This window comes from Micromys minutus (assembly GCF_963924665.1).
Source record: "Micromys minutus genome assembly, chromosome: 18".
Classification (NCBI taxonomy): domain Eukaryota; kingdom Metazoa; phylum Chordata; class Mammalia; order Rodentia; family Muridae; genus Micromys; species Micromys minutus.
The window spans coordinates 44236781-44260299 of NC_137953.1; the positions used below are offsets into that span (position 1 = coordinate 44236781).

The 23519-nt window shown below is 40.1% G+C and overlaps 1 protein-coding gene across 1 annotated transcript in view; it reads right to left on the minus strand.

Moving 5' to 3' along the window:
• AGBL3 (AGBL carboxypeptidase 3) overlaps positions 1–23519 on the minus strand; it is a gene marked incomplete at its 3' end in the record, with an annotated part of 95681 nt that continues 72162 nt past the window's right edge. Inside the window, exons 17-19 of the mRNA XM_080931799.1 lie at positions 22639–22841; positions 14783–15011; positions 1–427 (exon numbers count right to left, since the gene is read on the minus strand). Of these exons, the coding sequence (XP_080787925.1) occupies positions 1–427; positions 14783–15011; positions 22639–22841 (859 nt within the window). The remainder of the gene's footprint in view (positions 428–14782; positions 15012–22638; positions 22842–23519) is intronic.

Genomic DNA, 23519 nt, shown 5'->3' on the forward strand with positions numbered 1-23519 from the left:
TTAACTGTTCCTGTGGAACTTCAGCTGGAAGGTGAGCAGGCTGTCACTCTCACCGGGTTTCTTGCTGCTTTTGGTTAGATAAGAAATTCTCTGCTCAAAGCTCCTCATGGTGGAATTTTTAGGCTGAAGAAGACTGTTACCTCTGATGGCATTTGCATCCATTTTAGAACTTGAGGAAACAGTCTCCCCTCTGCTGGTGGCAAGCCGCACATCTTTAGCCCTGTTGGCCCAGAGTTCAAAGAGTTTTGTCCTCTTCTGAAGATCGCAAAGAGGTGGTGACAAACTTTCAAATGACTCCCGGGGCAGAGACTGGAGCCATTTGGAGGTATCTGTCATAAGATTCCTTTGTGTTTTAAAAGGGAGATTTCTGGTTGGTGTCCAAGGTGTACTGTATCTTCTTTTATTTATGCAAACAGTTGGAATAAGTCTAGAAAAGAAATGAGATGTATGAGTTTTTGCCTCGGTGTACCTACTTTGTGGCCCTAGGTATGATGTCATAATGCAGACTGTATAGTTTCCCTTGGGTAAGCTCATTGCCCATTAGGACTTTACCCTCATCGTCATGAAGATGAGGGATGTCTTCATCCCTGGTTCTAAGTGTTTGGCTGTACTTCAGTCCTGTTCTAAATGTCTAGAGGATGTGGACATCTGGATACCTTCTTCAGGACTCACTGACTTACCATCTATGCTTTGTCATAAAAATTTAGTTTATCCCATTAAATTAGTTGTATTATACATGATATAAGTAGTTTTCTTTTTAAGACTATTAGTAAAGGGGGTCAATGGACCCAGGAGATAGAAGTTTCTCTTAAGAGAGGTAGAGTTTCGAATCATTAATTGTAGCTACTTAGCAGTCTATTTTTCTTAGAATTCAATTTAGCCAGGGAATTTTAGCTGAAGTTTCATTAAAATTTTAAATTATAAAGTAATTGTAGCATTGTGTGCATTTAGAAGGATAGAGATAGATTCTCATCTCTCTCCCTTCATCTGGTTCCCTCTAGATGTGACATTTTGTAAAGCTGCAGTGAAATAGCATAGTGGACAAACTGCACTGGTGCAGGTGTCACACAAAGCCATGCCCTCCCGTGGTGTGGCAGTGCCCACTTCTCTCCTCTCTTGACTCCTCAACTCCTGGAAAACATTAACTTTTCATTCAAATTGTCATTCTGTTATTTCAATAATGCTCTGTAAATGGAATCACAGTGTGCAGACTTTTGGAATTTATTTGTCTCCCCAACCAGTATAATTCTTCAGGGTTCATTGTTTTCTTCTTTTCTCTTCTCCTCTCTTCTTTGTTTCTTTTTTTATTTGACTAGTAGTCAGTGGCCTGGATACACTGCAGTTTATGATTTATTCACTGAAGGACCTGTGGATCATTTATTTCCAGCATACAGGCGTGTCAGATAAAGTTGAACAAGCATTTGTAGGCAGGATTTTGTGTGAACCTGCTCTTGTTTCACTGGGATTACACTCTAGGAAAGTGGTTGCTGGTTAAATGGTAGTCATATATATGTATGTATGTATGTATATATATATATATATATATATATATATATATATATATATATATATATATATATATATATTCTTGTTTTGTTTTTGAAACACACTCTTGCTTATGTTGTCTGGGATAGTCTTGAATTCATAATCCTTCTAATTCTGCCCCCACCAAGTGCTGGGAATACAGGGCAGTGTTATCATACCCAGCTTCTGACATGTGCTTTAGAAACTATCATTCTGTTTTCAGCGTGGTTTCCACATATTACGTTCCCATCAGCAATATGTAAATACCCCACTGTCTGCATCCTCACAGGCACATGGTGTTCTTGTTGCATGTTCGAGTTAGCAACTCTGATAGGTATGCAGTGACAGCTTATCGTGAATTCAGCTTGCATCATGCTAACACATGTGGTTATGTGCCGCTGTGTATTGTTTAGTTAGATCTCTATTCTTGTCTTTTGCTTGATTTCTAATGACATGCTTTTCTTTTCTTCTCCTGAAAATTTATTTTAAATTCTATGTATCCTGTGTATCTGTGAGGGTTATGTGGGGTGAGTACAGGTGTCTTTGGAGGTCAGAAGAGGGACTGCAGGTGGCTGTAAACTGTCCAGTGTGAGTGCTGGGAACAGATAGGTCCTATGCAAGAGCTGTCCATGCTGGGGTGGCTTGAATAGACCTGTTAACTGCTGAGCTGTCTTAGTAGCCCTGAAAGTTTTTTGAGTGTTGAATTTGAGGGTTCTCTTCCTCCCCTTTCTCTGTGTGAGTATACATGTCCATGTGTGTGTGTATGTGTAGATGTCTTAGGGTTTTCCTGCTGTGGACAGACACCATGACCAAGGCACCTTTTATATAAGAACAACATTTAATTGGGGGCTGGCTTACAGGTTCAGAGGTTCAGTCCATTGTCATCAAGGCAGAAGCATGGCAGCATCCAGGCAGGCTTGGTTCAGGAGGAGCTGAGAGTTCTACATCTTCATCTGAAGGACGATAGGAGAAGACTGGCTTCCAGGCAGCTAGGATGAGGGTCTAAAAGCCCATGCCCACAGTGACACACCTACTCCAACAAGGCCACACCTCCTAATAGTGCCACCCCCTGGGTCAAGCATATTCAGGCCATCAGTATGGAATGTCATGCATTTGTGTACAGACACATCTGGGGGCTAGAGGTGACATTAGGTGTCTTCCTCAGTTTTTCTCCACATTATTTGTATTTTAAGACAGAATCTCTGAACTTGGAATCACTCTAGGGCTCACCTTCTTATATATGTAATCGACATAGACTTAGAACAGTAATTCTCAACCTGTGGGTCACAACCCTCCTAGGGGTTGAAAAACTCTCACAAGGCTCACATATTACATAGCCTCCATATGAGATATTTGCATTATAAGTCATAACAGTAGCAAAATTACAATTATTTTTTTAAACTTTATTTTAAAAGACAAAGATAAAAAAAATTTAAACATTTTTGCATAAATGTATACAAATACATTTTTGTCAGTGCTTGGGTTTTTTTTTTTTTTTTTCTTTTTTTTTTAAGGTTTGATACTCTGCATTAAGGTCTTACTAGTTACAATGAGCAAAAAGTACATGTAAAACAGGATGTAACCCGGAATTAGTCAACATTTTCTTGGTGTGTAAGGATTGAGCATAATGGTTTTTTTTTTTTGTTTTGTTTTGTTTTGTTTTCTTTTCTTTTTTTTCTTGAGCTTCACACAGTCTGTGAGTTGTTTCTGGGGCAGTCCGAGCCTCTGGGGTTAGCATCACACTATCAGTGACTGCATATTATGTCTGTTCTTTTGTGACTGGGTTATCTCACTCAGGATGATATTCTCTAGATGCATACATTTTCTTAAGAATTTGGTTAAGTCATTGTTTCTGATAGCTGAGTAGTACTCCATTGTGTAAATGTACCACAATTTTTATATCCATTCATCTACTGAAGGACATCTGGGTTCTTTCCAGCTTCTGGCTATTATAAATAGAGCTGCTATGAACATTGTGGTGCATGTATCTTTGTTGTATATTGGAGCATCTCTGGGGTATATGCCCAGAAGTGGAATAACTGGGTCTTCAGGTAGTACTATGTCCAATTTTCTGAGGAATCGCCAGACTGATTTCCAGAGTGGTTGCATCAGTTTACAACCCCACCAACAGTGGAGAAATGTTCCTCTTTCTCCACAACCTCGCCAGCATCTGCTGTCATCTGAGTTTTGGATCTTGGCCAATCTGACTGGTGTGAGGTGGAATCTCAGAATTGTTTTGATTTGCATTTCCCTGATGGCTAAGGATGTTGAGCACTTCCTTAGATGTTTCTCACCCATTCCATATTCCTCAATTGAGAACGTTTTGTTTAGCTCTGTACCCCATTTTTTAATAGGGTGTGAAATTACAATTATAATGTAATAACAAAAACTTTATGGCTGGGGGATCCCCACAACATGCAGAGCTGTATTAAAGGGTCACAACATTAGGAAGGTTGAGAACCATTGACTTACAGGGTCTCTAGGTTTTTACTGTGCTATAAAAATGTACTGTGTTTATTATATTAGAGTATTTTAGTTATACAGAAAGCCACAGAGATTCTTATGTCTTTTTTTCCAACACTAGTATTACAGAGATGCCAACAGACTTTTTAGGCCTTTCTGCTTGCACTTTACTGCGAACATTTTATTGATAAACCACCTCTCTAGCCATTGAGGGTTCTTTAATCAATATAATAGTATGTTGTAATAAAATTCTTGCTAACTGAATCCAAGAACACATCAAAACCATCATTTACTATGGTCAAGTAGGCTTCAACCCAGGGATGCAAGGTTGGTCCAATATAAGAAAATCCATTAATGTAATTCACTACATAAACAAACTCAAAGGAAAAAAAAATCACATGATCACCTCCTTAGATTCAGAAAAAGTATTTAACATAATACAACACCCCTTCATGTTAAAAGTAGTGGAGAGATCAGGAATTCAAGGCCCATACCTAAATATAATAAAAGCAATTAACTGCAAACCAACAGCTAATATGAAATTAAGTGGTGAGAAACTTGAAGCAATCCCATTAAAATCAGGGACAAGACAAGGATGCCCACTCTTCCCATATCTATTCAATATAGTACTCAAAATGCTAGCTAGAACAGTAAGACAACACACAGAGGTCAAGGGGATATAAATTGGCAAAGAAGAAATAAAGGTATCACTATTTGCAGATGATATGGTAGTATACATAGCTACTCCAAAAATTCCATCAGAGAACTTCTCCAGCGGATAAACAACTTCAGCAAAGTGGCTGGATATAAAATTAATTCAAAGCAGTAGCCTTCCTCTATATACATGATAACCAGGCTGAAAAAGACATTAGGGAAACAACTTTCTTCACAATAGCCACAAATAATATAAAATATCTTGAGGTAACACTAACCAAACAAGTGAAAGATCTGTATGACAATAATTTCAAGTCTCTCAACAAAGAAATCGAAGATCTCAGAAAAATCGAGAGACCTCTCATGCTCATGGATTGGCAGAATTAATATAGTAAAAATGGCCGTCCTACTAAAGGTGATCTACAGATTCAACACAAGCCCCATCAAAATCCCAACACAATTCTTCAAAGACATGGAAAAATTAATCCTCAAATTCATCTGGAAAGGCAAAAAACCCAGAACAGCAAAAACAATTCTCAGCAATAAAAGAACAGATGGGGGGAATCTCTATCCCTGACCTCAAACTCTACCACAGAGCTATAGTCATATAAAAACTGCATGCTATTGGTACAGAGACAGGCAGGTAGATTAATGGAATAGAATTGAAGACCCAGAAATAAAACCACACACTTGACACACACTTGATCTTTGACAAAGTAGCCAAAAATATACAGTGGAAAAGAGAAAGCCTCTTCAATAAATGGTGCTGGTCTAACTGTCTGGCTGTATGTAGAAAAATGAACATAGACCCATATTTGTCACCCTGCCCAAAGCTCATGTCCAAGTGGATCAAGAACCTGACCATAAAACCAGACACACTGAATCTAATAGAAGAGAAAGTGGGAAAAAGCCTTGAACTCATTGGCACAGGGGGAAATTTTCTAAACAGAACTCTAATGGCTCACGCTCTATGATCAAGAATTTATAAATGGGACCTCATGAAACTGGAAAGGTTCTTTAAGGCAAAGGACATAGTCAGTAAGACACATTGGCAACCTACAGACTGGGAAAAAAACTTCACCAACCCCACATTCCCCAGAGGGCTGATAGCCAAAATATATAAAGAACTCAAGAAGCTAACCACGAAAATACCAAACAACCCAATTTAAAAACATGGGGTATAGAACTAAACTGAGAATTCACAACAAAGGAATCTCGAATGCCTGAGAAGCCCCTAAAGAAATGCTCAAAGTCCTTAGCGATCAGAGAAATGCAAAGCAAAACCTGGAATTCCACCTTATGCCAATCAGAATGGCTAAGATCAAAAACTCAGGTGACAACACATGTTGTCGAGGCTGCGGAGAAAGAGGAACACTCCTCCATTGGTGGGATTGCAAACTGGTACAACTACTCTGGAAATCAATTTGGAGGTTCCTCAGAAAATTGGAAATAGATTTACCTAACGACCCAGCAATACCTTGGAAATAATACCCAAAAGATGCCCCACTATGCCACAGGGGTGCATGCTCCACTATGCTCATAGTGGCCCTATTTGTGATAGCCAGAAGCTGGAAACAACCCAGATGTCCTGCGACATATACAGCAGAGGACTGCTGGGGCTGGGGTCAGTCAGAGAAGATGCACCTAACCCTCAAGAGACTGGAGGCCCTGGGGATTTTAGAGGTCTGGCAGGGTGTGTGGGGTGGGGATCCTCTTGGAGACAGGGATGGGGAGGAGATATAGGATGTGAAACAGTAGGAGGGTAAACTGGGAGGGGAATAAAATCTTGAGTGTAAAAATAAAATAAGCAAAAAAAAATAGTATTTTGTTGGTGTGGTTTGTCAATATTTTTCTATTTTACAATACTTAAATTAAAAAAATATGTGTATGGGTGCTTTCCATGTACATGTTTGTGCACACTAGTCTATCTGCTGCCTCAGAGGCTAGAATAATCTTTTGGAACTTTAATTACAGATGGTTGTGAGCTGCCATGTGGTTGCTAGGAACTGCACCTAGTCCTGCCAGTGTTTAACCATTGAGCCATTTCTCTAACTCCTTTCATGGTATTTTAAATATGCTTTTGTGTTGTTTTGTGTTTTGGAGACAGAATTATAATATAGCCCTGGATGGGGTGGTATTCACTTGGTAGCCCAGGCTAATCCTTTATTCAGAGCAGTATTCCCAAGCGTGGGGACTATAGGCATGAGTTACCGTGCCTGACTCCTTTTTACACAGGGTGTCGGCAAAGCAAACATTTTAAGTCCAACTTACCATATTTCCCCTTTTATAAATCGTATTTTTGGCATCAAGTCCAAGAATTCTTAGCTTAGCCTTATATCTGAAGATTTTTATGTAAATATTTTGTAGTCTTTGTTGTGTATAGAAGACCATGCTCTACTTTTAAAGTAATCTGTGTATAAGGGATAAATTTCAGCATTTTTGTTCTTCAAGAAGGCAGTTCAGTATATCTGTGTGGGTCCACTCAGTTCCACAGATGTGTCTTTTCCCTCTCCAACCCTATACATAATACGTTGCTGTAGCTTCAGAAACTATAAATGTTCTCGGAATCAGTAGGCCAGTTCCCTTTGCTAAATTGTTTTTGATGTTTCAGTACATTTTAAATAAAAATTTACATTAGCCTTAATTAGGTCTCTAACAATTCTGTGGAGGTTTTGCTAGGAATCTGTGTTGAGCCCAGACACTGAGCTCGAAGGAGGAATCTGTGTCGAGCCCAGACACTGAGCTGGAAGGAGCCAGTGTCTTGCGTTTCCAAGCCACACACACATTTATCTTCCCCATTCATTCATACATTGGTTTTTGCTGGTCTTGTTATTCTCGACTCCAAGCTCTGTGTATGTTTTTGTAGAGTTACAGATAGGGACTTCATTTTTTGAGAAGTTCAAAGTGTTTTTATATATGTACTTTTAGAAGTCACATGTTCATTTATATATATATATATATATATATATATATATATATATATATATATAATTATTTTTATATTGTCGTATATTCTGATACCTGGAAGGACTTGTTTGTTAAGTTTAAAAGCAAGTTCCTTGAGATATTACACACAGATAACGCCCCTTTCACAAACAGATGCTAAGTGCTTCCCTTTTCTTGTCTAGTGGCTGTAGCAGGAACTCCTGGCACAGAAGTCTGTGTGAGTGGTAAGTGCCAATGCCACTAAGCTGCACGAGGCCCCTCCATTCCTTCTGATAGTTCTTAAACCACAAATACTTAATCTTGACAATATTTGTGCCAATTAGTGTCACAATGTGAGTTTTCTTCTCTATCTTGCAAACATTGAGCATCACGTTGCTTGTTAAGGGCACTGAATCGTTGCTGAATTGTTAAAATGAGACCCAATGCCAAGAGGTGATTCATAATTCTTTTTAAAATTTAGTATTGAATTCTATTTGCTAATAGGACAAAATTTTTTGATATTTTTTATTTTGGTTTTCTCTTTGGCTGATTTTGGTATCCTGCCAATAGTAGCTTCATAAAATGAACTATGAATTATTTTCTCATTTTCTAGAAGACACTGCAGAACTGGTGTTAATCCTTCTTTAAACCCATGGTTTTTAACCTGCGGGTTGTAACTCTTTGGTGTCACATATCAGGTATCCAGATATCTACATCACAACTAACAGCAGTGGCAGAATCACTAGATTTTATGGTGGGGGGTCACCGTATGAATTTTATGGTGGGGGGTCACCAGGACACGAAGAACTGTGTAAGGGTCGCAGCACAGAACCGGAGACATCGCTTTAAATTTTGATGAAATTGTGCTGTTGAACCACATGACCTAGGAAATCCCTTTTGGCTGCTTAAAATGTTGGATTCAGTTTTTTTTGTACATAAACACAAACTTGGAACAGCGAGCAGACATACAGCAATGAGGAAAGGAGCCATGCATTGCAGAGGGCTGGCTGAGACATGCGAGGAGCTGCACTAGGAAGGGTGGGAAGATAAACCTCTGAGATACAGACTAAGCTAAAGGGGCGTGAAAACACTCTATTGCACAGGGAAATGATCTTCTGTAACACTGTATTTGCACTCGATGTGGTTTTCTTTCTGTGTGTGTTCTTGCGCATGTGTGTGTATGCAGGTCCACATGTGTGCTTACCCCCTAGGGCACCTTCAAGTGTGGTGCCTCATATACTGCCCCCTCCCCCCATTTCCAACAGGGTGTCTGACCTGGAGCTTGCCATGGTCGGTAGATTGGCTTGGTCAGTGAGGCCTAGGGTTCTACCTGTCTCTGCCCCCCAGGGTGCTGAGAGTACCTGTCCCCCTTAAAAGTGTGGGTGTGAGAATAAAGCACAGGCTCCCGAGCTGGACCACCTCCCACCTCTTCAGTGCTGATTCTGTGGCACCCATCTCCTTCCTCATGCACAATCTCATTCTTGTGAGAGGCTTGTCAAGGTCTTGTTCATTTAAAGGACCAGTTCTTTTCTGTCACATTTCTGCTTAAATTCCATTAGTTTCTGTCGTCTTTATCATTGCCTCTCTTCTTGTGTGGGGCTGTTTCCTCTTTTATAGGTTACTTTTTAAGATTTTAAAATTACCTTATTAGTGTTTGTGTTGTGTGTGTGTGTTGTATGTGCTAGTATGTGTATGTGTGGTATGTGTGTGTGGTATATGTGTGTGGTGCGTGTGTGTGAGGCATGTGTGTGTGTGTGTGTGTGTGGTGTGTTTGGTGTCTTTGGGGTGGGGTATATGTGTGTGTGGGTGTATGGTGTGTGTGGTGTGTTTGGTGTCTTTGGGGTGGGGTATATGTGTGTGTGGGTGTGTGTGTGTGGTGTGAGCTGGAGGAAAGCTGAAGGAGTTCGTTCTTACTTTCCATCACGTGGGGTTCAGGGATGGAACCTAGGTTGTCAGGCTTCTTCCTTTCTTCTTCCTCTCTCTGCCTTTTTCCTTTTTTCTTTCTTCCTTCGGCCGAGTCTTGCTATATAACTCAGGCTGACCTCAAACTCACAATCTTCTCTACCCAACACTTTTGTGTGCTGGGATCACAGGCTGGCCCCCCGTAATACACGACCTTCTGCAGAACTTCCGAATGTGCCCCTTTGAATAGCTGTGGAAGGGTCTGTGTGGACTGCATGTGCAGGATGTAGCACTGGTCTAGTTTCTCACCTAGTCTAAGGGAAACTCAGAAACCTTCTTCCTCTCCGTATCTCTCTTGTCTCACATTTATAACTGCTTTAGATAGTTCCTATAAAAGCATCAGTGTTACACAATCTTTGCCTTACCAATCAAGTATTATTTATTTATTATTGGTTATTTTATTTATTTACATTTCAAATGTTATCCCCCTTCCCGGTCCCCCCCCCCCACAAGCCTCCTATTTCCTCCTCTCTCCCCCTGCCTCTAGGAGGGTGTTCCCCTACCTGTTCACCCACTCCTGCCTCAGTGGCTTAGCGCTCCCCTATCCTGGGTCATCGAGCCTCCACAGGACCAAGGGGCTCCCCTGCCACTGATGCCAGACACTGCCATCCTCTGCTACATGTCCAGCTGGAGCCATGGTGTCCCCTGTGTACTCTTTGGTTGGTAATTTAGTCCCTGGGAGCTTGGGGGTTGTGTGGTTGGTTGATATTATTGTTCTTCCTACAAGGTTGCAAATCCTTTTAGCTCCTACAGTCCTTGCCCTACCTTCTCCATTGGGGTCCCTATGCTTAGTCCAATGTTTAGCTGTGAACATCTGCATCTGTATTGGTCAGGCTCTGGCATAGCCTCTTAGGGGACAGCTGTACTGGGCTCCTGTCAGTAAGAGCTTCTTGGCGTTGCAATAGTGTCTGGGTTTGGTGTCAGCAGATGGAATGGATTCCTAGGTGGGGCAGGCTCTGGATGACCTTTCCTTCAGTCTCTGCTCCACTTTTTGTACCTATATTTCCTCTTGAAAAAAGAAATTCTGGATTAACGTTTTTGAGGTGGGCGGGTGGCCCCACGCCTTGACTGGGAGCTGTGCCTATCCATTGGATATGGGCTCTACAGGGTCTCCCCTTTGTTCGATATTTTGGCTAATGTCCTCCTTGTTGGGTCCTGAGAACCTCTTGGGTCCCTGGCATCTGGAACTTTCTGGTGGCCACCCCAGTTCCCCTCCTACACACACCTACTATTTACCTGTATTTCTGCTTATCATATTCTTTCTTTCTTGATTTTTTTAATAATTAATTTGCTCACAAAGAAATTCTTTTGAGGTAGTCTTGTGGTCAGAGGTCCCTTAGTTTTTGTCATCTAAGTGTTTACTGACTTTGTCTTTCACTGGACACAGACTGTTAGTCTGACGGTTCATTTCCCATAGCTGACAGCTCGGAGCCGGTACTTCCTGCCCGCCTGGGTTCGGACTGCTCTTCTGCAAGGAAGGTGCAAGTTTCCTTTGGCTGACCTCAATATCTGCTTTCTGTAGCTAAAGTCTGGTATCTCCCTAGTATCCTCTTGGTGATTAGCTGAGGTTACCGACCGAAGCTTTAGGTCTTTGTGCCAAATTTCAAGCATTTCAGCCATTATTGTTTTGAATTCCCTTTCAGGTCTATCTTATTTCACCTGTCCTTCAGAAACTCTGACGACATAGACGATAGATAGTGTATCGTCATATTAACCCCCGTGTCTTGCTGTTCAGCTGAGTAAGTTCTCCAGCCATGGGCCCTTCTGTCTCATTGCTGAGCACTTTTTCTCAGCACTGTCCTTCTCAGTTTTAAAGATGGCACTTGGCTACTTTTTAATTTTCTTTTGTTTTCAATTTTTATTGGATATTCTCTGTATTTACACTCCAAATGTTATCCCCTTCCCCTCCCCCTCCCCCTTCCCCCTGCTTCTATGAAGATGCTCCGACTCCCACCCACCCACTCCCACCTCATCACCCTGGCATTTCCCTACACTGGGGAAAACAGCCTTCACAGGACCAAGAACTTCTCCTCCTACTGATGCCAGACAATGCCATCCTCTGCTGCATATGCGGCTGGAGCCATGGGTCCCTCCATGTGCACTTATTGGTTGCTGTTTTAGTCCCTGGGAGCTCTGGGGGGGGGTTGTTTGGTTAATGTTGTTGTTCTTCCTATGGGGTTGCAAATCCTTTCAGTTCCTTCAGTTCTTTCTGAATGTAGCTCCTACATTGGGGACCCCATGCTCTGTCTGATGGTTGGCTGCAAGCATCCTCATCTGTATCAGTGAGTATCTGTATCTGGCAGAGCCTCTCAGGAGACATCTATGTCAGGCTCCTGTCAACAAGCACTTCTTGGCATCAGCAATAGTGACTGGGTTTGGTGACTGCATATGGGATGGATCTCCAGGTGGGTCAGTCCCTGGATGACCTTTCCTTCTGTCTCTGCTCCACTCTTTGTACCTGTATTTCCTCTTATGAGTATTTTGTTTTCCCTTCTAAGGACTGAAACATCCACATTTTGGTCTTTTTTCCTTTTGAAGTTAATGTGGTCTGTGAATTGTTTCTTGGGTATTCACTTTTGGGCTAGTATCCACTTATCAGTGAGTGCATACCATGTGTGTTCTTTTGTGACTGTGTTACCTCACTCAGTATGATAGCTTCTAGTTCCATCCATTTGCCTACGAATTTCATGGAGTCACTGGCTACTCTATTCCCTTTAATCTCTCCCTCGGCCCTTTCTTTCCTTCCGTCCTTTCTCCTTTCTTTTCTCATCTCTCCTCTCTCGTCTTCCATCTCCTCCCCCTCTCTTTTTTCCTTTCTCCTCCCTCTTCTTTCTATTCTTTCTCTCCTTGGTCTCTCCCATGCCTCTCCTCTTTTTCCCTTCCCTCTTTCTCCTCTCCCCTTTTCTTTCTCTCCTCTCTGTTCTCACCACACTATCTTTGTAACATTTTTCGCAAGCTTTTTATTTTTATTTTAGCCATTCCTGGTTCTTTTTTTTTGAGAATCATTTTTTCATAAAGTAAATTCTGATAATCTCCCCTCCTTTATATTCCTCCACCTCTGCTCCCATCCAGCTCTTTTTTTAGAAAGCAAACATGCCAAAAGAGCCCAAACAAACTAGAATAGAACAAAGCAAACACAGAGTTCCTAGTTCTTAATATGACAATTTATTATTGATTAATAAAACATGCATATTATTACAAGGTTCTTATTTAAATTTTATAAAATCTTATTTTATTACATGATATATGTGTGGAAACATATCTGTGGAGAGTCTTCAATTTCCTGGAGGTGGATTATGGGCAACTATGAGCTGCCAAGTGGGTGCTGAAAACTGTGTGAATTCTGTGTGTCATCTTAATTACTTAGCCATTTTTCTAGCTTCCTGATTCATAATTTTGCTAATATTATCATCCTATGTCCCTCGTTTGCCTGTTTACATTCACATTGTCTTTTTCATACTTTAGTTTAACAATTAAACTCAATTCCTCTCACATAGTGCCTTCCCCATCATGACTGCTACAGCACTCTGCTAGAAACTGCAACTAAGTGTTCAATTTATGTATGATTTTGATGATTATACAATAAAGGAATAAACATGAAGAGGACCATTCTTCCCACCAATACTTTACCCATCCAAAGGTAATTGCTCTTGAGTATATGTGCTTCTAAAGTTTTTCTTCTTCATTCTGAGTGTGTATAATGCATACATGCACGTAAATGTAACCACTCCTATCAAAATGTATATAGCCCATGTTATGCACATATATGGTGAACATAATTTCCTATTAACCAAAAGTCACTTGCCATATGTAAGTACTATGTAATATTTAATAAATTAAGGAATTTTCTATTCTTGAATATCTAGGTTCTTTCATTTTTAACTCCTAAACAAGGCTGAAACGAATATTACATATGCATTCTGTTTCTTTGATCAATTTCCCAAAGTGGAATGTGCTTTAGTCAAGATGAGCGGCATGACCTGTTGGCTCAGAAGTATGAGTAAGGCCCTGGCTCAGCTCCAAAAACCACAGAAAGGATGAGAGAGAAGAGGAAGGACAGTGTGAAGTCAGAGTTTTCATTTATAGTGTTGAAATTCCTTCCACAAACTCCCAATCTGTGTCCCTACAATCAGTGGATGGATTCTCCTACTAAGCAGCAGAAAATCAAATAAAAATTAATGAAACACTACATCATTGCTTTAGCTGTGAGCTGTGATTTCTAAATAAGCAAGATTGAACATTTCTAATGTTTGTTGGCCATGATATTTCTTTTATGAACTACTTGGTTATAATCTTTGCCTATTTTCTGATTAAAATCTCTACAATTTTCCAGTTAATTTGTAGGCATGTAGTTTGAACTTTGGTACCAAAGATTTTCACAGAGTTTGAATTCAAATTTCTCTACTTATTGTGGGACTTTTAAAAAGTTGTTTAATGTCTTTGCACTTTAATCATGTCATAAGTAAAATGCAAGATGCTTGGAGTGTCCTTTGTATTTCTATATCTGTAGATTCAACCAAGCACAGCATAGAAATATATTTAGAATTGAGATTAGTTAGCTCCATTGATGTAGAAACTGTAAATATGGGTTCTTACTGGGCATACATATATAAATTAGAAACACTTGGAAAGTGCACTATAAAAAATTGTCAATAATACTATTATATTTATTATTTTTATATTATTAAAGATAATATGACTATATTATCTTTTATTTTTGTAGTTTTCTTTTATGCCTTGGAGGTAGTTCTGTTTTTTATCTTTAAAAGAAAGAATCCTTTTTTTTTTTTGCTTTCCACTGAGTACAAAATAATTGAAGTAGCCAAGATTAATTATTGAATCCTGCTCTCCTTCCCCAGGAGTATAAAGTATAAAACTTCTTCAGGAGTATAAAACATCTGAAAATTGGTAAGTTATGCTATAGTTAGCATATTTATGCTGCTTTCTTCATATATAAAAACTAAAGTGTTTTAAACAAGTAACAGGTCAAATAATGTTTGATCACTCAGTCTTCACATACTAAATATATAATTATGACCTTGGGTTTGTGATGTAGTGTATGTGGTTTTAAAGTGCCCAAATTTGTTTCTAAAAATACTGGACTAACAAGCTGTGCTTTCTTATAAAACTGTATTAAATAGTAAGGAATGGGCTGGGGGTGGCTTGGAGGTAGAACATTTGCACAGCATACACAAGGGCCCGGACTGGATCCCCAGCACTACACAGGTAAACATGACAAACACCATTGACTTACTGATGTTGTTGGAAGTCGGCTCTTGGATTGACTAGATCATTCATTTGAGTAGGTTTCCTGTTTTTAGAGGATTCCACGATAGGGAGTAAATACTGTAGTATTTCCTGCGTTCGAGCTATTCTTTTATCTCTGTAAATTCGTTTTTCATCATCTGTCCAATTGGTACCAGTCCTCTTGCTTTGAAAAGATGTACATCTTTTTGCTCTGCTTTTCAGCTGGTGATGTGACTCTAGGGAGCAACCACAAATACATACATACAAATAAATGCATACATGATTATATTATTTATCAATCTGGTATTAAGCCAAATTCCATACCAAGGGAGAAAACAAGTAAACTATACAGAGAACCACAGGCTGAGAACTCTGTCATAGCCATTGTAAGGACTATGAGTGTCAGCTGGAGAGCTTGGAACAGAAGCATGTGTGCCACAGTGTGAGGTTTTTAAACAAGATCATGCTGGCTGCTGACTTAAAAATTGCCTGAACAGGGCAAAGGTGGACAAGCATAGAGATCTCTTGTAAGACGACGGAAGCAGTTTATGAGGCTGGTGGCTGGGAGTGTGGTAGTGAAATGGTTAGAAGGGTAGAAGTGAGGTGGAGGTCCTGGGTATGTCTAGGGCTCTCTACAGAACTGGAACAGGGCGAGAGACGAAGACAACAATTAGTGATGTTAAGCTTCTGATCTGAGGAGGTAGAAAGACTGTTAGAAGGCCATGTTAGAAATCCCCTCGTTACATTAGATGTGGAAGAAATGTTAATTACGACATTATAGTGCAATAACATTTAAAAATTAAAGGTGTGGGTGACTCTGAGGCATCCTGCACCATTCACCGAATTGTGTGAGCACCAAATGTGCAATTTGCATTGGGCATGCCAGCATGTCATGCAACACCAACAAACTCTGCCTGAAACACTTTAGATCAAATTCAAAACCAGTGTATGTTACAAATTAGTATACATACAAGGTTCTCTTCCTCATCCTCTTCCTCATTCTTCTTTCTTCTTCACTTTTGAAACAGTCTTTCGCTGGCTTGGAATTCACCAGGCAGCTAGGCTAGCTGGATAGTCAGCCACAGAAACTTGTCTTTCTTTGCCTCCTCCAATGGTATTACAAATAGTAACACCATGCCTGGATTCTGGGTACTAGGGTTGTAACTCAGGTACTTGTCCTTGCAAGACAATTACTCTACCAACTGAGCATTATTCCTAAACAACATTTTCATTTTTATTAAATGGTTATATCACATGTACACTAAAATTGTGTAGAAATAAATTTCATTATAGTTTATCACTTTGGAGTAGCATATCTATTTTATATACTTGGGATCATGAAAAAGTTTCTCAGGTAAAAGGGGCCGTGAATGGGAAATTTAAGAAGATCTGTTCTAAGTAGTTAGCTAACATCGCTTGTTTAGAAAATCACAAATTTGGTTTATAGTGGCTGATATGTGAGTTAAGTATGATAAAATTGCTCAAAACTAGAAGCTTTGTTTATAATAATAACATTTTTAGTGGCCTCTCTAAACAGGAATGCTTTGTGATTAGAATATGATTAGTACACATGGTTGGGAATGACATTTTTTTTCATGAAAGTTGTATAGTTGGTTTGTATTTCTGAAACCATGCTACAGAGTGATAAGGAAAACTGAGATGAGAGCTGGGGGCAGGTTAGGAGGTAATGAAGACATTCAAGGGACAGGGACAAAGACTGGATTAAACAGAAGTATGTGGATGAAGTGAGTAGAACCAGAATCGTTAATATAGAATGGGTACGTTTTCCTGTGTAGTCTTGGAAGAATCGTTAGCCCTCTGCTAGATGTAGGCTTAGTACAGATCTTCTCCCAATCTATAGCCTGCTGTTTTGTCCTATTGATGGTGTCCTTTGCCTTACAGAGATTCAGAAGATCAGGACATTACTCAAATAAATAGATCATCGCAATATACTGCCTGAGATATAGAATTCAGGAGGAGAGAGGAATTATAATATAGTAAGGTGAGCAGAAATACTCAGGGACCAAGGAAACAAAATAGAGAAGTCCAGTAGACAGGTAAATATAGAATCGAGGAGTGAGCTAGACTGGAGACATAAACTTATGATGTTTGGTTGTTGAATGAAGAAGATAAAGGTACAGAGGAGAATGCTGAGGAGAAAGTATGAGGTGAGAAGAGAGACAAATGGACCACTCAGTGTTTAGGTGGAGGCGGAGTCCTTCACATACATCATCAGGGTTAGTGAACTGAAACAAAACTAAGAGTAATGAATGATATGGAAACATTTAAGATCTCAATGAATCAGGAGGGGGAGGGGAAGGAAGGGAGGGAAGGAGGGAGGGAGAGAGGGGGGTTTAGAGAACTAGTGTGGTGAGGAATAATGAGTATAATTATTCCATGATATCCGGACGCCAGGCCAGACTGTAGCAGGCTGAGATGCACACAGGACCGGACGCCAGGCCAGACTGTAGCAGGCTGAGATGTGCACAGGACGGGACGCCAGGCCAGACTGTAGCAGGCTGAGATGCACACAGGATGCTGCGACTGTGGTGCTTACTGATCATATTTGAGGAAGATAAGAAGCAGTCACTAAAATTATGCCACTGAGGAAATTGCTGGACACAGGAGCAGAGCACTCCTGGATAATTAATGTAAAAAAAAAAAAAGGACATTCAATTTTCTGAGGAACTGACAGATTGATTTCCAGAGTGGTTGTATCAGTTTGCAATCCCACCAACAATGAGGAGTCTGTCAGTTCCTCAGAAAATTGAAAATAGTTCTACCTTAAGACTTAGCTATACCACTACTAGGCATCTATCCAAAAGATGCTGTACCATAGCACAAGGTATGAACATGCTCCACTATGTTCATAGCAGCCTTATTTGTAATAGTCAGAAGCTGGAAAGAACCCCGATGTCCCTCAACTGAAGAATGGATGCAGAAAATATGGTTCATTTACACAATGGATTACTACTCAGCTATTAAAAATGAGGGCATCATGAATCTTGCAGGCAAATAGATATAACTAGAAAATATCATTCTGATGAGGTAACCCAGACCCAAAAGGACATACATGGTATGTACTCACTGATAATTGAATATTAGCCAAAAAGTTTCAAATATCCATGATACGATTCACAGACTATGTGAACCTTAACAAGAAGGAAGGCCCAAGTATGGATACTTCAATTCCACTTAGAAGGAAAGACAAAATAATCACAGGAGGCAGAGAGAAGGAGGGAATTGGATGACAGAGGGGAGGAAAAGGAAAAAGGGGGGCATGATCAAGTATGGGGGAGACAGGAGAGAAGCCTAGAGACCAAGAGAATGAATGAAAATATGCAGCAGTAAAGGATGGGGGCGGAGGGAACCTCTAGAAAGTCCCAAACACCAGGGATGTAACAGGTTCCCAGGACCCAATTGGATGGCCTTAGCAGAAATGCCTAACAGTGGGGAGATGGAAACTAAAGAGACACATTCAGTAGATAGACATGGCTCCCATTTGAGGCATGGGACCACCCACCCATCTTCAAAAATTTTTTTTTTACCCAGAATTGTTCCTGTCTAAAGAAAATACAGGAACAAAAGATGAACAGAGACTGAAGGAGAGGCCACCCAGAGACCAGCCTAACTTGGGATCCATCCCATGCACAGGCATCAAACCCTGACACTATTACTGATGCCATGTTGGATCCCAGCATGGCTGTCATCTGAGATGCTGTACCAGCAGCTGACTGAGACTGATGCAGATACTTACAGGCAACCATTGGATTGAGAATGGGGATCCCTATGGAAGAGTCAGGGGAAAGACTGAAGGAGGTGAAGGGGAAGGGAGCCCAATAGGGTGACCACTGGTATCCACTAACCGGGACCCCTCAGAGCTCCCAGGGACTAAGCCATCAACCAAAGAGTATAGGAGGGCTGGTTTGTAGCATATGTGGGCTGGTTTATAGCTCCCCCTACATATGTAGCAGAGGACTGCCTTGTCTGGCCTCAGGAGGAAAGGATGCATTTAATCCTGTAGAAACATAATGCCTCAGGGAAGCGGGTGCTAGCAGGATGAGGTAGGAGTGGGTGGGTGGGGGAGCACCCTCTCAGAAAAGTAGGGAGGGGGAATGGGGTGAAGAACTCATGGAGGGGAAACCAGGAAGGGGCACCATTTGGAATGTAAATAGTTAAAATAATTAATAAAAAAGATTCATTTTTCTGAAACAAGAAGGATGACTGAAGTAATTTTATTTACTGCAGGAGTTGTAGAAGTTGAGGACATTTTGCTAGATCACCTCTTGGGTATGTCTTTGCATGTGTGTGCACATGCATGTGGATGTGAAATGTGAATTAAAGTCATCTATTAAGAGTGAAGTACTCTTTAATCCAGGATGTGGACAGAGAAGGCCAGCTAAATTCATCTAGAATTAGAGTTGTTAACCTCAGCTGAGTTAGAGAAACAAGAAGTTCTAACAATACTGACTGCTAACAGCTTGGTTGGTGTGCAGCCAATTAAGCCAAAAAGAATGAACCGAATGTGCTGGGGATTTATATGTGGTGGTCAGAGCTGGTGTGCAAACTATAGCCCTTAAGTTTGGAACTGGGTCAGCAATGGTTCCCTATCCCCCAGCTCTGCTAGTTTACCTTCCCAGATTTTGACTTCCAGTCAGATAACGTGACTACAGACATCTGGTTGTTTCTTGTGTAGCCTCACACTGAGAAGATAAAACAGTAGTGATTATGGGTCCCATGAGATACAACTTGACTGCAGTTCTCTTACTTATAGTGTAGAAGGACCAAATGGAACCTTCATTAAAAGCACATGGACTTTAAAAAGCAACATGATTATTAATAAAAATTAACGAACGCCAGAGACAGTCTACAAACACTCTGACTCACTGCCACGAGGGCTTAAGGCATGTGTGGGCATCCTCTTGTGTACTTCCTTTAAAAACTTCAGTGTTCTCCAGTGGGGAGAAAACATAACGGGAAACTCTTCAACTTTCAACTCTGCATCAGAAACTACTTGTTTGCTTGTTTGTTTTGCTGCTTATTTCTATCGGTATCTAAGATATATCAGTGTCATTAGAAGTAGTTACAGAGTGTGGACCACACTCCAAGAATGAAATGGCTTCTGGGTGCCACCGGTTATTTCCAGAGCTGGTGGTTTTGTTAAGCCAAAGAGTGGGGGATGCAGGGTGCAGTATATATGCTGGTCAAGTCCAGAGCAGATGACTTAGACATAAAGTAGCTGCCCGTATTGGTCAGGAACACATGTCTCCACCCTGCTTTGGAGAGCAGAGCTCATTTTTGTACAATCTCATCAGTAATTATAACATGTCCAGAACTAGAGACTGACTGAGCCTTTCTTTAACTTACGACATAAGCCATTTTCTTCTCAATAAGTTCAATAATAGGAAAGGACAAATTTTCTTCTTGTAAGAAACAGAGCAATAATGAAGATATAGCACGTCAAAGGGAACAAAGAACAAAAGAAAGAAAATTGCAGAACTTTTATTTTAATATCATCAAGATTCTATAGGACATTTGTTTATAAAATAAAAAATAGTTAAGGAAAGATGAGGATCTTAGCTCAGGAAAAACTAGAGAAGACCATTCTTTTAGTTTCTAAACTATATGAAATCATTCTCATGTACGGTGAATGGAGGGGGCGTGCACACGTGGCGAGCAGAGGAAACACTGTGGAGTCAGTTTTCTTCTATTTTTAGGTGAGTTCTATTTTTTCTTCTGTTTTTAGGTTGCATTCAGGTTGTAGACTGCAGCAAGCCAGCCTTTCTCTCCCACCTGTAGATGGGCTTCAGGTGCACGGAACCTCTGCACTCCACTCCCATGCCATAGAACCGGGTCAGACGTCTCAGACTCGGCTGCTCCTTATCTCCTATTTGACTTGTCCTGGCTTGTCTTTTGGAACTCCATATTCACTGCGTTTCCTTCCTACCCGCAGGGTTTTCTTTCTATACTACCTCAGTCTACTGTGTTGGTTCTTCTTGTCCTGACCAATCACTGTGGGGACTTTTGGAGATTTGGCCCTTTGTCCTCTGTCTCTATGCACACTCACTTCCTTTTTTTTTTTTTTATTTTTTTTATTTTTTAAACGACTTTATTTTGCAAAACAAAGATAAATGTAAAGATTTTAAACATTTTTTGCTTAAAATTATACATTTTTGTCAGTACTGTTTTTTCAGACATTAAAATAAATTTTACATAAAACCATGTGAATATGTTTTTTAGTCAGTACTTGATTTTTTTCAAGGGCTTGACAGTATGCATTGAAAACCTACTAGTTGCAATAAGCGTAAAGTACATGCAAAACAAAACGCAACATGGAAATAGTCAAAGTCTTCTTGTTTTGTGAATATATGTATAGTTTTTGTTTTCTTTATTTCTTGGACTTCATACAGTCTGTGAGTTGTTTCTGGGGGAGTGCAAGCCTCTGGGGTTAGCATCCCACTATCAGTGACTGCATATTATGTCTGTTCTTTTGTGACTGGGTTATCTCACTCAGGATGATCTTCTCTAGATGCAGCCATTTTCTTAAGAATTTGGTTAAGTCATTGTTTCTGGTGGCTGAGTAGTATTCCATTGTGTATATGTACCACAATTTTTGTATCCATTCATCTTCTGAAGGACATCTGGGTTCCTTCCAGCTTCTGGCTATTATAAATAGAGCCGATATGAACATTGTGGTGCATATATCTTTGTTGTGTATTAAAGTGTCTCTGGGGTATATGCCCAGAAGTGGAATAGCTGGGTCTTCAGGTAGTACTATATCCAATTTTCTGAGGTATCGCCAGACAGATTTCCAGAGTGGTTGTATTAGCTTGCACACTCACTTCCTTATACATGCCTTCCAGAGCTATTACTGTAAACCATGATCTATTTTTTCAAGACTCCTAAATGTATTCTATGCCCAGTTCTCTTTTCTAAACTGCACACTGATAATCAGCAGCCTATTCAGTAGCTCAAGTTCAACATCTAAAAGACACTTCCAATCTAGTGTGTGTGGACAGGGTTGCAGCCCCTTCCTCAGTCTTTCCTGCCTCAGCAGACCATTGTCTTCAGCTATTTGCTCTGACCTAAGACCTTGACATTCCAACAGTTTTCAAGACTTGTGAAATCATCACTACAATTAGGATATAGAAAGACAATTCCTAAAGGGATTCCTAGGAACCACTCAGTTTTCCACAGAGCATCTACTCTAGGAACTGTTTGTTTTATCTCCAGTTAACTTTGGATTTATATATGTGCAGTCAGATAGCATTTTCTATTTTATGCCTGGCTTTTCATTTGGCATGATTTCTAGATTTGTTCCAGTAAAAGAATGAAGGCGAAATTGAATTTAGCTTTACTTTATACAACTTAGACCAATTGGTTGCTGTGATGAATCAGAATTGAGTCAATGTTATTTGGTCTTCTCTAAGGGGTAGTTCAGGATACTCAAGGCACAACCATGGCCTACAGTGGTTTTCAATTGGCCACATTAGAGACAGACACATAGCAAAAGGATGCTTACAACTAGATAAATAATCCCATGTTTGAAAAGTAGAAACTACCAGAATATGGTCATAGCATTAAGGAAAAGGGTCCTTGGTTGTAGGGTAGAGGGAATAGAGCTATCTCAAATAATGTCACTAAATGTTCTCAAGACTATATTAAACCAAAGAATTTTTAAATGTGTTTCAGCCATTCAGGACAAAATAAGTAAGTACTTTTCAGCAATAGGAGGGCAATGGTTATTAATTCTCCTATTTACTAATATAGTTCCTAAAACTCAGACTGGATGGAATTATGATGATATAATGTAAAGGATCATTGTACTTATTAAACTTTTAAGCAATTATAGTAAAAACAGACCTGTTGGTATCCTTGTCTTCTCAATCCAGTTGGAAGGTCTTTTGTTCACAGGACATTTCAAGGACGCCACTTTGAAACAACTTCCATATATATGGATTCCTCTGGACTGAACTTCCTGCATTGGATTCTTACAAGTTTCTAGAATATATGTCCGGTGGTCTTTGTTAAGATACGATGGACGTATATTAATCATACGTCGGGAACTGGAAGAGATTGAGTACTGTCACTCAGTGTCACTTCTTTACGTGCAAGTGATGCAGTGCTGTTTCCTATCTGCACAGCATGCCTTAGTCTGTGATATTCTCAGAATAGCTAGGACTAGTCCCATTTTGAAAAGATGATCTTAAAGGTTAAGAATTTTTTTAAATGATTACACAGCATCAAGTCTAAAAGTCCTATCTTCTAATTCTAGTGTTTTTCCTATTATCTTTAAGTTTTTGTTGTTATTTATGTGTATGCACTGTGCCTGCATGAATTTATGTGCACCACATGCCAGCTGTACAGGTCTTGGAAGAACAGTAAGTAAGTACTCTTAACCACTTTAGCCCCATCCTTTCTTATCTTGATACCTATCATTTGACAACTTCCCATAGGATATCTTATCTTAAAGTGATGGATTCTAGGTCAAGAATGGCTATTTCCAGTGATGCCTGCCATATTACCACTTATGTGACCAGCTCTCTAGGCTTTGGAGTAGGGAGTACACATCTAACAGGTCCTTTGTTGTTGTTGAATAGACACCAGGCCCTTAGAAGAAGGCAAGGAAGGAAGAAAAGGCACACTATCACCTCATGCAGTGAATTTACATAGTTGTGCAAATTCAGTGAAGTTTCAGACGCTTATCTGTGATGACCTAAGCCACTGTCCATAGTAGTTATTCA